The sequence below is a fragment of the Octopus sinensis genome, linkage group LG5 (genome assembly GCF_006345805.1).
Source record: "Octopus sinensis linkage group LG5, ASM634580v1, whole genome shotgun sequence".
Lineage (NCBI taxonomy): Eukaryota > Metazoa > Mollusca > Cephalopoda > Octopoda > Octopodidae > Octopus > Octopus sinensis.
Genome location: NC_043001.1, coordinates 92,195,688 through 92,212,862, shown reverse-complemented (window position 1 = coordinate 92,212,862; position 17,175 = coordinate 92,195,688). Strand labels below are relative to the sequence as shown.

The 17,175-nt window shown below is 34.2% G+C and overlaps 1 protein-coding gene across 1 annotated transcript in view; it reads right to left on the bottom strand.

Annotated features, from left to right (window-relative positions):
* Positions 1–211: 211 nt before the first annotated feature.
* The window catches only part of LOC115211612 (ETS homologous factor), a 27,361-nt gene continuing 10,397 nt past the window's right edge, over positions 212–17,175 (bottom strand). The window contains exons 2-5 of the mRNA XM_029780208.2: positions 8,508–8,873; positions 7,112–7,153; positions 5,846–5,911; positions 212–2,301 (exon numbers count right to left, since the gene is read on the bottom strand). Of these exons, the coding sequence (XP_029636068.1) occupies positions 1,676–2,301; positions 5,846–5,911; positions 7,112–7,153; positions 8,508–8,873 (1,100 nt within the window). The 3' untranslated portion in view covers positions 212–1,675. The remainder of the gene's footprint in view (positions 2,302–5,845; positions 5,912–7,111; positions 7,154–8,507; positions 8,874–17,175) is intronic.

Genomic DNA, 17,175 nt, shown 5'->3' with positions numbered 1-17,175 from the left:
CACTCTCCCTCCCTCCCTCTCTCTCTCTCTTTCTCTCTTTCACATACACACTATCTCTCTATCTTGCACACACACGCACACACATACATACACACATAGACACTCATATGCACAAACATATCCTATTGTACAAAAGAGCGAAAAAGACAAATACACCGTTGCATTGAAAGTCACATTAAAAAAAGTGATTAAACAAGGAGAGACATCGCTTGTAGTTTTTATAATTTTTCTTTTTTAATGAATGAGATTTATGTGTTTGATGTTTACATTCAACATCTATGCTCTGCATGAAACAAAGTTAATCGAAAGGGATTTTTGCTCGATTGTAGAAAAGAGTCTTATCAGGAATTTATTTAATTGTTGATTGAGCAAAAGTTATACACACCAATGAAATTGAAGTCACACTTCAATTTTATGGTGGGACAGTGTTTCAGTCTTTACGATGCTGATTTCGCAACGTTATAGATGAGATCGATATATATAAGAGATCGTTAGAAATCGCAAAGCTTAAAAGTTGTGGGAAATTGAAAAGATTTCGTTTTTAGTAGGCTGTGGTGTGTGCTGTCTTGGAAGTGTCTTAATATAATTTAAAGTTGATATTCCTGAACTGATAGCAGGAGAGGTTTATTAGCATATTTATATTAATTTGTGGGAATTCTTACTCTTGAGTTATTGACATCTTGTATTATTTATTCCATCACTTAACACAAATATCAATCGTCTAAAGGAACATGGTAGTTATTTCCAACGTAGAAATGAAGCTTAAAACCACTACTTTTTTAAAATTCATTTTCTAGTTTATGATATCAAATCGGTCAAATGTGTCACGTGATTATTCCCAGTTAGGTGCAGATGAAATCTTGTAGATACAATTTTCATTCAGGATATATTTGAAATCAAACTGGCTAAATTCCATATTTTCGAAGCTATATTTTCGCGGGACGAAGACGTTTTGCCCACGAATTCATTGCTAACAGGATTGATACGATCCATTTTACACCAGGCGTAGATTTGGGTATAATTAGAAAATAAATTATCGATGTTAACAAATCACGTGTCTGAGGATTTAACTTCATTGTTTATTTTTAAAATGCTAATTATTCGCGCCTATTTCTATACAATATTGCACACAGATATTTGAATTGATCTAAAATATGAACATACACAAACCGTCTACGTGGTACAAATATTAATTTGAACTGCAGATGAATTCAGATCTTTGCATGTCGACGAACTACAATGAAATACATCACCAAGTTTAGGTTCAAACTTATGGCTGGAGTTATAATTTATAAATAATTCTTAACAAACGATAAAAATGTATTTTCTTTTGCTAATTTTTACAAAATATATTTTGACACATTTTGCAATAGATTGTTTGCACGCAAGAGATATTGTTTAGATTCACAGATTTTTCAGTTAATATTTACACATTCTTGTATTTAGTCCGTTTCACGAGAGCATATAATGACTTGATTTAATTCAGGTATCCTTCTGGATAAAGAAAGATATGCTTATGTCTTTAATATATATCCTTTCCTTTGGAAAGTTATTTATATAAATGTATTTTATTAAATAAATTGCATATCACTTCCATTATCATATCCATTTAATTGTTTTCTTTTTTTTTTGGGGGGGGGGGAATATATATTTTATTATTAACTATTAATAAATGTTACAAATATGTATATTGTGTTTGTGAACCGTATGTGTCATACACGGTTTCGCTTGTCGATGCTGTTATTGGCATTAAAGTGTCTGGGAATGTGTTTTCTAATGGCACCATGTTCGCTTGATAAACTGTATTCATATTCTGTTTTCTATATGATGATAGATGGTTATCTATGTAGGACATATCAACGGCAGGCTGCTGGGCGTATGTGTTGTGCTGAACGATCGAATACCCGCCAACATTTGGGACAGCTCCGTCATAACAGGAATACGTTTCCATGCTGTATGGGCTGCTTGGGCTCCGATAAGGGGAACCGGAATCACTTCCGCTTCCTGTCGAAGACGAGCATTTCTGCGCCTGCTGTATCATTTTGAAGTTGAATTTGTAAGTGTAGCGTTTGCCTTGAACTTTTGATAAAATCTGCTTTTCGTAATAATAACGCAAAGCGCGGCTCAGTTTATCGTAGTTCATACTTGGTTTGTTCTTTCTTTTGCCCCATTTTCGAGCAACTTCTTCTGGATCCACCATACGGAATTCTCCACGACCGCCGTCCCATTTGATGCAAGAAGTATTCGTGTCATCCAATAGCAACTCAAGTAAAAACTGCCATAACTGAACCTGACCGCTAGCTACAAAATGAAGAGAATAAATTAAAAATCAACTTGAGAATGTAAGGGGTAAAACATCTATAAAGATATCGACACAAAGAACAAATATACAAACATTAATTAGATATACTTATTTTTGCTATTAATTAGGTCTACGAAATCTTTATAGATTTAACTATATTTTACTTTCGAAAGCGATAGAAATACTCAACGCACCGTTATTTTAACAATATATACAGACTGATACATGGCAACCAGTCACTTCTTCCCGATCCTATGACGTTCTGTAACATATATACATATATGCATACATGTATATTATATATAATATATATATATTATATATTGTTGAATCTTTGTTGATTTTTCTGTTTCTGCTGCTTAAAATAAAGTATATATATATATATATATATATAATATATATATATATATAGCAATTAAGGACAACTACTTAAAAGGAAAACTTAACAAGAAATTGTCAGGTAGATAGCGTAAAAACCTCATAAGAGAAAAAATTTCGAAATAATATTTCTTATTGAACATATTAATTTATATATAGAGGGCATTATACATACATGCCAGGAGGCATTCTACATACAACGCCATACGCTAAGAGGGACAATCAGTCATTTCTACCAAATGGTAGAAATGACTGATTGTCCCTCTTAGCGTATGGCGTGTATGTAGAATGCCTCCTGCATGTATGTATAATGCCCTCTATATATAATATATATATAATATATATATCATATATAATATATATATATATATATATATATATTATATATATATATATGTATATATTATATATATAATATATATAAAATATTATTTGAGACAAAACCACTATTTTGCAAAACAAACAAGGAAAGACTTATAATTTATTTATCTGTATGAGGTGTGGGTGTAAATATTGTTGTATATATCGAGTTTTAGTGAGTATGTATATGCGTATATGTGAGGGAGCATATGTATCTGTTGTGTGTGTGTGTTTGTGTGTGTGTGTGTTTGTGTGTGAATGTGTATTTGGGTTTGTTATTTAGGATTTGGGATGTATGTGTTAATTTGTCTGTGTGGGGAGGAGTGGTTTTTGGTGTATATTGAGGTTTATAAGTTAGTATAGGTTTGTGTATAAGTCTTGGGTCTGTGGTTTCGTGTGGGTTTTTTGTGTGTGAATGTTTAGGTTAGGGGGATTGCTATATAAGTTTGTTATAGGGTTTAGCAAAGGGAGATTTTATCGTTATATGCTTTTATGAGTTTTGGTTTATCATGGTTTTTTTAGGTAATTCGTGGTATTTTGTCTATTTTAGGTGTTGGTTTTTTTTACATTGTTTCATTCATAATTTTGAGTGGTGTTCGTTTTGCCACGTGAATAACCGGGTGGTGGACTAGCGTTGCTTGGAATGTGAATGGAATAGTGTAGTAGTGAGGTAGGCATAGAGATTGGGATTGGGTTACTGCAAGTTGTTTTGTTAGAGATGCTAAGGTGAGTTAAAGCTCATAAATGTATATAATGTTTTTTGTGGGTGTGTAAGTATTGTTGTATATGTCGAGTTTAGTGAGTATGTATAGGCGTATATGTGAGGGAGTATATGTATCTTTTGTGTGTGAGTGTTTTGCGTGTGAGTGTGTGTTTGTGTGTGAATGTGTATATGGGTTTGTTATTTAGGTTTTGGGATGTATGTGTTAATTTGTCTGTGTGGGGAGGGAGGGGTTTTGGGTGTATATTGAGGTTTATAAGTTAGTATAGGTATGTGTATAAGTCGTGAGTCTGTGGTTTACGTGTGTGTATTTGTGTGTGAATGTTTAGGTTAGGGGGTTTACTTTATAGGTTTGTTATAGAGTTTAGCAAAGGGAGATTTTATCGTTATATATTTTTAAGTGTTTTGTTTTATCATGGTTTTTTAGGAATTCGTGGTTATTAGTCTATATTTTCGATATGGATTATATATAGGTTATATATGGATTATATACTTATATTTTTTCATTTATACTTTAATTATTTAAAAGTATTATTTTTATATTTTAAAATTTTTGATTTTTTAGATTGGAGTCCACCTGAAGATTGTCGATCAAGACAAGAAACGATTGTAGTGGCGGTTTTTTTGACTATTTATTAAATTTTTATGTATTGATTAAGTCTTTCCTTGTTTGTTTGCAAAATAGTGGTTTTGTCTCAAATAATATTTTATAATATTTTACTATAAAATTGGATTTAATCCTAAATCTGATTTTTTTTCCCTGTAAATTTGGATATATTCCCTAATATTTATTATTATATATATATATATATATATAACGTAAAGTATAGAAGCCATCTTATCATGGCTAACCACATTGGGGAGGGGGGGTTAGCCATGATAAGATGGCTTCTATACTTTACATTATCGAGCGATTACTGTTTCAATCGCATTCTGAGATTTAATATGCTTATATATATATATATATATATATATATAATATATATACATTATATATATATATATATATATATTATATATATATATATATAATATATATAATATATACATACATACATATATATATAGATGCATATATATATATACGTGTGTGTATGTATTATATAGTATATATGATGTGGTGTATTTATATAGATATGTAAATATATCTGTATGTGCGCGTGCATGTATGTATATATATATATATATATATATATATATATATATATATATGTATACACACGCGTGCGTGTGTGTATGTTTCCGTGTATGTGTGTAAGTGATTCGCTGTTGACGAATCAACTCGCGAGCTTTTGATCAGTCCGGTGCAATAGCAAGCCTGCTAACCACACAGCAATGCCAGCACCTGTATAAAATTTCACACGTTATTTTTGCTAAAGTGAAAATCTGTAAACAATTAAAACTAACGTTCCCTTATAAAGCTCACTGAAGCAATTAAGAAAAGAAAAAAATTGATTTCCAACAACGAAAGCTCAATAAACAATTGTTTATCCTAGTAGAAGGCTCTTACTACATATACTAAGATGTTTTTCTATTATTGGGTTGGTGCATATATCATTGCGGGTTTTTTTTCAACAACTTATATTCAACAAAAACAATAAAAATATTTAACAAAAACATCTTTAAATGACGGTCAGACCGTCTGCCAAGCAAATTTGAAGCAGTAATTGAAGTAGATCGTGAATATGCTCCGGAATAAATCATTTAAATATGTTTTTGCTACATGTTAACAAAAACATCTTCAAATGACGATCAGACCGTCTTCCAAGCAAATTGAAAGCAGTAATTGAAGTAGGTCGTGAATATGCTCCGGAATAATCATTTACAGATGTTTTTGCTACATGTTATTGTTTTTGTTGAATAAAATTTGATGAAAAAAAGCCGAAATAATTATGCACCAATCCAATAGTTATCTACTTACAGAAAGAGCGAGAGAGGGAGAGGGACTGGGGGAGAGGGAAGAGGGGAGAGTGTAGGGAGGAGGGTGAGTAGAAATTAAGCAGTACTTCAGATATGGTTTGGATTTCGACACCAAAAATTGGATAACTGTTATTCTTTGATTTCATAACTAAAGGCTTACTTACTAGATATATATGATTTCAGATCGTGATACGTCTCATCATCATCATCTGCTTTACGATTGTAGATGCCTACAAATAAAAAAGAAAGGAAGAAAGCAATGAGTATGAGCTTGCATGTGTGGTTGTTGAGTGTGAAGTGTGAGTGCTGAGTGTGAGTGTGGTGCTGTGTGTGCATATAATACGTAGTGTGTTGCGTGTAAAACATATGCGTACGTGCATGTGCGTGTATGAGCGTGGGGGGCGTGGGTGTGCGTGTGAGTGCCTGGCTATATTTTTCATCAACCAACCAATGACAGTTCTAGCTCGAGATCCTGGTATTTTGATGGCTTTCCATATATGACTCAATCACAAAAATGGCTGAACTGTTTAACAAATGTCTTTCTGTATTAAAACAGAAACACATACACACACCACACACACACGTACGCATACACATACACACACACTCACACACGTACGCATACACATACACACACACTCACACACACTTTTACATATATGCGTTTATAAACATACTTATGTATGTGTGTGTGGGTATGGAGGTATAGAGGTGGGGGCTCGCTTCCATAAATTCCTTTGTCAATCTTGACATAGATTTCCCAGAGTGTCATAACCGATGTGTCAATCTCCATGCTGTATTTGGTAACACTAGTCACAATATCATGTAGGTCAATATTTATATCTACTTCTATGCACATATCTATTGATACATTTGATATTTCATGCTCTTTACCCTCTGAGCTGAACTTCTGCGATATAGCGTTCTATTCTTTCTGGATCGATAAAATAAGAACCAATTGAAAACTGGGGTCGATGCAATCGACGAACCAACCCCACAAAAACATTTTCAGACTCTGTGATAATGGTAGGAAAAGTTATTTTTCAGCGATCGCATGATAGCTTGTGATATCATCAAAGTAAATCTTTCGGCCTATTGTTATTATTATTTTTTTATGGCCATTTCGAAAAGACACATCAAAAATACCAATAAGGACGTTATCATTATTATCATGAATGGTAAGGCGAGGTGCTAGCAAGATCGTTAGCACACCGGGTGAAATGCTTAGCGGTATTTTGTCAGCCGCTACGTTCTCAGTTCAAATTCCACCGAGGTCGACTTTGCCTTTCATTCTTTCAGGGTCGATAAATTAAGTATCAGTTGAACTCTGGGGTCTATGTAATCGACTCATCTCCTCCCCCTAAATGGTTGCCCTTTTAGAAAAATATGAAATCATTATTGTCATGAATGAGATAATATAAAAAATTTACCTAGATCAAAACAGTAACAGACGCCTGATTGACATTTACAATCTGAAAAACATAAAAAAGCAATTAAATATAGGGAAATAGTTCTCTCTGATATATCATATTCAATATATTACTTCTATTATAAAAGTGATAAGCTGGTGGAATCGATAGCACACCGGGCGAAATGCTTGTCAACATTTCGTCCATCATTTTACTGCTCCGTTGAAACATTGTATTTGTAAGATGCGCGTTAGCTACCCACTTGTACATATGCAAGTATGTGTGTATTTATGTACGCATGTTCTTTTCTATGTATGTATGTATGTATGTATGTATGTATGTATGTATGTACATAGGTATATACTCTCATATGGTTTCATTTCACAGCATGACTGAATACATACGGATATAATACAGTATGTATGTATGTATATATATATATATGTGTGTGTGTGTGTATGTATATATATATAATATATATATATATAATATATTAAATTCAGCAAAATTTAGATTAAGATGAATATGGTACTTAAGTTAGATGCACCAGAATTTTGTATGGTGTTATCCATATAAATCCATGGGGCGATTATAATCAAAATAAGCAACAAGAATATCTCGGTATTTAGTACGATCGTTTCACGCTACATCATTTTATTAAATATTGTATTACAACAGTTTTAAAATGTTGAGCAATCATCAGCCATTTACAGAGGTTTTCCATTATATATATACATACATATATATAATATATATATGTTGTGTGTATACATATGTATAAACACACATACACACATACATATAAATATATATTATATATATATTATTATATATATAATATATATATATATATATATATATATATATATAAATTCAGCAAAATTTAGATTAAGATGAATATGGTACTTAAGTTAGATGCACCAGAATTTTGTATGGTGTTATCCATATAAATCCATGGGGCGATTATAATCAAAATAAGCAACAAGAATATCTCGGTAATTTAGTACGATCGTTTCACGCTACATCATTTTATTAAATATTGTATTACAACAGTTTTAAAATGTTGAGCAATCATCAGCCATTTACAGAGGTTTTCCATTATATATATACATACATATATATAATATAATATATGTGTGTGTGTATACATTGTATAAACACACATACACACATACATAAAATAATATATATATATATATATATATATTATATATATATATATATATATATATATATATATTCATTCATCATTTATTCATTCATTTATTTATTCATAACCAGCACTGTGTGTATTCCAGTAACTTATGATTTCGTGTATGTACGTGAAATGAATATATCATTTACATTTTTTTTTCTTTGTGAATTGAAGAATTGGTCTGAGATTTCTATCAAAAATCACAAATTTTCCACTACTTACATGGATTAAAAAAGCCATCTGAATCTCTTTTATAGGGATCAACCATGTCGATGGTGCTGGAAGCAGAGTTGAATGTTGAATTCTGCTGAGCATATCCATTTTTCATTGTGTTTTGGCAATTATCAACTTGGTTCTTGTTTGTCAGAAATCTTTTCATGTGTTCTTCATACGACGGTGGATTTCGGAAATAGAGAAGCTGATGTTGTTCAGGAGTTAATTCTGTCGTTGGAAGCATCGTATGTGCAAATGCATGGGATTGGTTTGTAGAAGACCCGTGAAACATATCTTTCTGTTCTACGTCGTTGTAGAGGTCCCATAGGGGATGCATATCATTGCGATAGTAATGCGCCGCGTGGCTTGTGTTTTCTGGAATCAAAAAGAAATTATTTATGAAAGAATCGTTTGCAAAAATAACGTAAGCACGTACATATTATGAAGAATTATTGATATTATTAGACATTAACCAATATTCATATGAAATATGTTAGAATGAAACTAATTCTCAAAGACTATATTCGTACACATATATGTGTGTGTATGTATATATGTAAGCGTATACATATACGTATATATATCTATCAATCTATCTATATGTATATATATATTATATATATATATATATATATATATATATACTGGCCTGCTCGCTTAGCCAGCGGGGTGGCGTCATTCGAAGGCTAAAACAATGCGAACGCATTGGGACCAGCGATGTGTAACAACATCTGATGGTCTGGTCGGCCACGTGATCCCGGGATCACGTGATATATATATACATACATATATATATATATATATATATATATATATATATATATAATATACATACATATGTATGGTATGTATGTCCGTTTTTGTATATATATATATATGCATGTATGCATATATATAATGTGTGTGTGCGTGTGCGTGTGTGTATGTGTGAGTGTGTGTGTGTGTTTGTGTGTGTGTGTGCGTGGTGTGTGTGTGTGTGTGTGTGTGTGTGTGTGTGTGTGTGTGTGTTAGTGTACGAATAAATCTACAGACTGCATTTACATCGCAACTCTTATACAGGGTGTTCCAGAAGTCTTGGGCACATTTTGACATTGAATATCTCAAAAACTATTAAGGACATAAAATTGCATATGATATATTCTGAAAGCCTGTAATTTCAAGTTTTTTTATGGAATGTTTAAAGATGTTCAATGTTTGGACCGTTGGTCACACGACACACATCAAGCCGATAATCCAATTCTTGTCAAACGCACCAAGTGAAACATTACTCCCTGCACGTTAGTGTATTCCAAATACTTCAACTCCCTTCTATCCTATCCCCTTGCTCATTATTACCCTCATTATTATCATTGCTGTTTCTATAAGCAAAACAGTTAATTTTTAAATTCATTACATATATAACGACAATAAAATGGAGAAGCTCAGTGTGATCTCTCAGTCTGTTAAAAGCAGTCGCTGAAAATGCGTGACAAGCGTCTTGTATTTTTAAAAAAACCGAAAGACACGATGTACTAACATAAAGATGGTCTCGGATAGAAATCCATTAATCGTATGTCTGCATGTTAAGGGCTGAGATGAAACTGAACAACAATAAAATCTTCCGATAAATAACTAGAATCTTACAACTTCATTTCAAGTGGAAATATAGATGCTAACTTTCCTTCCCGCTCTAAATCAAAATTTGCTTTCTTCGGCATGGTTTATATCGTGTTGAAAGCATTTTCTTCTCGAAAATGATGCCCACATATGCTAATATTGTTGCTAGTGTGCGCACCCGTTCACGCCAGTGACGTCATGTAAGATCAACCAACCACCTGTCTAGTTTTTTCTATCTGCAATCACATGGACTATGAAATTCAACACAGATGATGAAAAAGGAGACAAGAATATTTACTATATGTGTTTTGCAGAATGTTACTGATCTAAAATTTCCGCTGAGATCGCTTATGTAGCAAGAGCTAATAAACGAAGTAAAACTATAATTTTATATAAGGATTTAATCGGATATTAAGCACTTGTGTAACACGCTGATCTTATTTCAAATGATTTTCCACTCAACTTTGCCTTCCAGTAGACAACAAATGAGCTTCCACGTTGTCGCTCGGTTTATAAAACAATGATTCAAAATCTCCTTCAAAATACATGCTACTATCCTTAATAAATAATGAAATATTGGATGATATGCGTTTTCCTAAATACAGTGTCACGGCTACTGTATTGATTAAGAAAAATGACACGTAAGAGAACACAGACCTAGAAAACACAAAAATAACGTGTTCATCATATATATTTGATTATATCTCTGCTGGATTAGTGTGGACTAGGGGCTAAACAACAGCATTGTGTGGAGGCGCAATGGCACAGTGGTTAGTGCAGAGGACCCACGGTCGTAAGAACGCCGTTTCGATTCCCAGACCGGGTATTGTGAGTGTTTATTGAGCAAAAACATGTAAGCTCGACAAGACACCGGTGGGAAGGGGATGAACCCCGCTGTACTCTTTCACCACAACTTTCTTTCACTCTTTCTTTCTACTTCTGCTACAAAGCAGAGGAACCGTGGTGCAACCCACTATGGTGTGGTAAATTTTCAGATCCTAGTCTAGACTGCTAATTCTCTGTACCCCAGGATGGTTTAGCTCTCCACCCGTTAAAAAGCCACCGTTTACGGAATGAGGATAACAACGTAGCTTTCGCACCCGTACAACCGCCAGTCTATTGCGTGTGGTGGGGTGGATCTTCAAGTTGCCACACGCATTCTTAGTAGCTTAGAGTTGGCTCGAATTAGAGATTATTCTTTGTGGCTAATGGCGTGAGTCCTGATTGAAAGAAGAAGAAGAACAGCATCGGCAGGTGTAGGAGCAGCAGCAGCAGCAAGTGCAGCGGCAACAGAAGCAGTAGCCACAACAACAACCGCAACAATGACAGCAACAAACATCATTTTGTTACAAGCCTCTCGAGTACTAAAAACAAGCACTTGTAACAACAGTAGAGTATATTCTAGACATTGCTCTCCTCTATAAAACATTAACGTTGTGTACGCTAATCACTACATACACACACACTTAGGCAAACACATAAATGCACATATATATAACTATATACACAAACACAGACACACACACACATACACATATGTTTATAACATGTAATGTATAACATATATATACATATATATACAGACACAAATCTATGTATCTATATTTCCTCTCTCTCTCTTTCTCTCACTCTCTCTCTCTTTCTCTCCCTCTCTTTCTCTCTCTCTCTCTCTCTCTATCTATATATATATATATATTAAGGGCATTACTATTCATAAATGGCTCATGCTAGGAGGGACTCTTAAAGTCAAAACTACCATAATAAACACATTGTACTGAAAGCGAGGGAATGCAACTCACTAAGCGGGCCTTTTAAAAACAGATTCAGCTGAAGATCATATGATTTCATAACCAGTGCACAAAATGCACTTTTTAATCGTCAGTGCATACATAATCAAGTCAAATAAAAATGAACAAAAAATCAACATTAATGTTGTGTACGGTAATCACTACATACACACACGCATGTTCGTCTAGCGTGAGGCATTTATGTATAGTAATGCCCTTAATATAAATAAATATATTTAAAGGGAAATATCAATAAATTTTTCCCTTATGAGGTTTTTCACGCTTACTACTTGATCATTTCTTATAAAGATTTTATCCTATTTTTTAATTGTGTATATATATACACATACATACATATATATATTAATATAATATATATATATACGTACATACATAAATTATATATATATATATATATATTATATATATATATATATATATTATACATATACATATATACACATATATATGTACTTACATATATGGATGCACACAATACATACATACATGCATACATACATACATACATACATACATAAATACATATATACATACATACATACATACATATACACATACATACATATATACTTGATTGCACACATAAATGGCAGTTAGTTGGTAGAATCGGTAAAACTTCAGATGAAATGCGCTGCTACATTTGTTTTGGCTCTCTGACCTTGAATTCAAATCCCGCCGAGATCAACATCGTCCGTCATACGTTCAGGGTCAATAAATAAATTAGAAGCCCAATACTGTATTTTTAATACAATGACACCTTGTTTTGATATTGGCAAGAGTGTGGAATAAAACAAGCACCAGTTATCGCTTAGGCTGATTTAATTTATTTGTGGTATTGTAACGCTAGGAAATTCTGGTTTGTCTATGTCAGCTATAAACACTCATATTTCTAAACGAAATTGGCTATCTTTTGTTGCTGTATAACCTTTCTTTTCACACCTTCCCAATAAAAGAATCACATGTATATAAACTGACAAACATCCATTCATTCATATACTGTCTACTTTGCTAGTAATGATGATACAATTGGTTGCATATTAGCTCAGGTTGAGTAAATATCTTAGAAGAAACAAAACTCTGAGCCAACATGCTGAACACACACAAATACATACACATATACACATGCGTACAAACGCACACGCACATATATACTCATATTTATATAAACATGCACAACACAAATGCAAATGGTGCTGTCTATAAATCAATGAAGATATTCAATACACGTTAAAAAAATTACTGCCTTGTGGTATAGAGCAACAGTAATGCATTTCATAAACTTTGATAATATATTTATGTTCGAGTAGCGGCCAAATCCTCAGATTGAACGTACATACATACATATATACATATCAATAGTAATAAAGGGTAAAATTAATTAATTAATTAATTAATAATTAATAATTTTACCAAGTAGTTAGTTTTGTTAAAAGAACCATTATAGGTAAGCTTATACAAAAATTCTATAATTATGAGTATAATTATGAGTAGGGTTCAGCAAAATTTGCTTCACATTCCGAAATTTAGAAATAGCAGTTAAAAACTACTATTCTGTTACTATAAGATATGCCCAAGACAGCAATACAGTAGTATAATAGTAGAAGAGTAGTTTTTAGCTGCTATTTCTAAATTTCGGTATGTGGTGAAGCAAATTTTGCTGAACACTAATTACAATTATACTCATAATTATAGAATTTTTGTACATATATACATATATACATATATACATACACGCGCGCGCAGACATATTGTCAGGAGGCCCGTGGCTTAGTGGCTAGGGCATTCGGGTCATGATCGTAAGCTTGTGAGTTCCAAACCCGGTGGCGTGTTGTATCCTTGAGCAAGATACTTTATTTCATGCTACTCAAGTTCATCCAGCTGGCAAAAACAAATTGTACCTCTAATTGAAAGGGCCAGCCTTGCCACATTCTGTGTCACGCACGCTGAATCTCCCTGGGAACTACATTAAGGTTTCGCTTGTCTGTGGGATGGTCAGCCATTTGCTCGTTTATTTCATAAGCAAGCTGTTCCACTGATCGGATTATCTGGAACACTCGTCCTCGTAACCGACGGAGCGACAATATATAAATATATATATATATATATATACTCTTTTACTCTTTTACTTGTTTCAGTCATTTGACTGCGGCCATGCTGGAGCACCACCTTTAATCGAGCAACTCGACCCCGAGACTTATTCTTTTGTAATCCACAAAACTATTACTTACTATAACATTGCAAGACAGCAAGATCCTAGCATATAATAAAGAAATGGCGATATCATAGCTATGAAACCAAATACCATCGAAAGACATTTTAAAAACTTTGTCTATTCATATTGCCTTCGTTTGTTACTGATACAAGCTACACAGTTTCAAACAGCTGAAGCCTATCCCATTTTCATATGCATTGTGCATTCTATACCAAGGGTAAATGCATCGGCTATGTTTGCTGTTTGAAATTTATTACCACTGTTTCCGTCTAGACACGTAAACCACTCAACCGCAACGTCTACCCGTCTGTCAGTTCCATCCATAAAGCATATCACACCTTTTTCGTTCTAGATCTCGATATAATGAAAAACCATTTAGACCTTCACATACACACACACGGCACATTCCCGTAGTGTCAAATAGAAGGCATACGTGCCACACGTAAGTGTCACAAAGCTGCTGAGATAGATGAGCACCTGAAGTGGTACCCTTCACTTAGGTGCTTAACTAATAGGGTAACACTGCACTGTGTCCTGATTAGTAGGGCTGTCAGTATCAGTGGAGCGTCGGAGAATATTCTTTGCGGCATTTGTTCCGGCTCTTTACATTCTCAGTTCAAATTCCGCCGAGGTCATCTTTGCATTTCACTCTTTTGTGATCGATGAAATAAAGAACCGGTCAAGTACTGAGATCGATGTAATCGACTTGTCCGCTCCCCCAAATTCCAAGCCAAGTCAGATTTCATGAAGAATACCTCGGAACAAAGACGTCTATTTATTTCTTAAGTAATATGTGGATACGCGTCTATGTATGTATGTATGTATGTATGTATGTATGTATGTATGTATGTATGTATGTATGTATGTATGTATGTGTGTGTGTGTGTGTGTGTGTATGTATGTATGTATGTATGTATGTATGTATGTATATATGTATGTAAGTTTGTGTATCCTATGTATTTTTCCTATCTTAATGCGATTAAGTGTGAACTGAGGGAAATTAGGTTTCTGTTTCTAGCAGTTGAGTGTGTTGACTCGGTGCGTCTAATTGTAATTTTAATTCGCCTTTTATGACAGAATTCCTAAAACGACCACTTTTGCAGTAGTAATTGCCAACAGTGAGCCACAATATCACGAAGCTAATCCAAATATCATGCGGGAGATACGAGAGAAGTAAGTCTAATGCTGATAAGCTAAGGAGGTACTTCAAGATAATCGTTGCTGGTTATGTTGATAACGTATGAAGAGCGAGTACGATTGACGACACATTGGGTTTATATCTATTTACAAGCTGTCTACAAGCCGCATACGACTCTCACAGGCTCAGTTCGCTGTTATTAGGATATATGAGTTGTTACATGTGAAATTTATTCAGCAGTAGGGGCAATTATATGATTAATTGTGATTTCGTTAAATTGCTGTATTGAGTCTAAATTCCCCTAAGGCATTGAAAAATATAAATAGGAGGTACTCCAGTACACAACCTTAGTCTATATTTACGATCAAAGACGTTCCTGCTGAGACCACACCGTCTTATGTGTGTATGTACTTGTGTATGTACTTGTGTATGTGTACTTTGTGTGTTTGTATGTATTTGAGCGTGTGTGTGTGTACTTCTGTGTGTACTTTGTGCGTGCGTGTATTTGTGTGAGTGTGTGAGTATGAGAGAATGTGAGAGAGAGAAATTGCCTTTGTTTTGTATTTTTTACCGTTGTTGATCCGAGGTTCAACAAGTTCAGAGACTCACAATACCGTTATACTTGGGACATAGTTTGATCTTAATCATTGTTGGTGAATGGTGTGAGCCAATCAAGTAGCATTAAACACATCATATATAATCATCCATCAGAGAGCCTACAAAGTGATGTTACTTCTATATAAATACGTAAATGCAGTAATAAGGCTAAAGTATGTCTGATTATGGTGTGTATGATAACATCCATGTGGTAGTTTTGTGATCAGTGACGTCATAGGTCGCAGTGCTAATCTACGTATGCTGCTGTCATCATCATCTTCTTCTTCTTCTTCTTCTTCTTCTTCTTCTTCTTCTTCTTCTTCTTCTTCTTCTTCTTCTTCTTCTTCTTCTTCTTCTTCTTCTTCTTCTTCTTCCAATCAGGACTCACGCCATTAGCCACAAAGAATAATCTCTAATTCGAGCCAACTCTAAGCTACTAAGAATGCGTGTGGCAACTTGAAAATCCACCCACCACACGCGATAGACTGGCGGTTGCACGGGCGCGAAAGCTACGTTATTATCCTCATTCCGTAAACGGTGGCTTTTTAACGGGTGGAGAGCTAAACCATCCTGGGGTACAGAGGATTCGAAATCTAGACTAGGGTCTAAAAGTTTACCACACCATAGTCCCTGTATTGATGTTAAAACGGCTCTGCTCATCATTCATACGTTCTCTGCTGGTCACTCTCTGGAAACATCTTAGATAACTGATCGCTATGAGACAAAGCACATATGACAACGAAATCAGTTGTTGTTGGGGAGTGTTGTTGTTGTGCTTCTTATTGTGGTTGTTATTGCAGTATATCTTCAGCTCGATCCCAAGTGAGCAGTTGTTTGTGATTTCCCTGGTTTCATAAAGGTAATCCGATCTGCTCTTACGTTCTGAGTTCAAATTCCGCCGAGGTCGACTTTCCCTTTCATCCTTTCTGGGTCGGTTAAATAAGTACCAGTTACGCACTGGGTTCGATATACTCGACTTAAGCCGTTTATCTGTCCTTGTTTGTCTCTTCTGTGTTTAGCTCCTTGTGGGTAGTAAAAGAAATAGGTATTTCACCCGCCGCTACGTTCTGAGTTCAAATTCCGCCGCGGTCGACTTTGCTTTTCATCCTTTCGGGGTCGATAAACCAAGTACCAGTTAAATACAGGGAACGATGTAATCAACCAGTCCCCTCCCCCAAATTTTCAAGGATTATTCTAATGAAAAATAAATGCCTAAGACAAAGCTACAACACAAAAGTATTTTCAATAAACACATTTGTTATCTTGACGGATGCAGAGTCGACCAACCCATAAATATTTAAAGATGTAAATGGCATGCATAGTCAT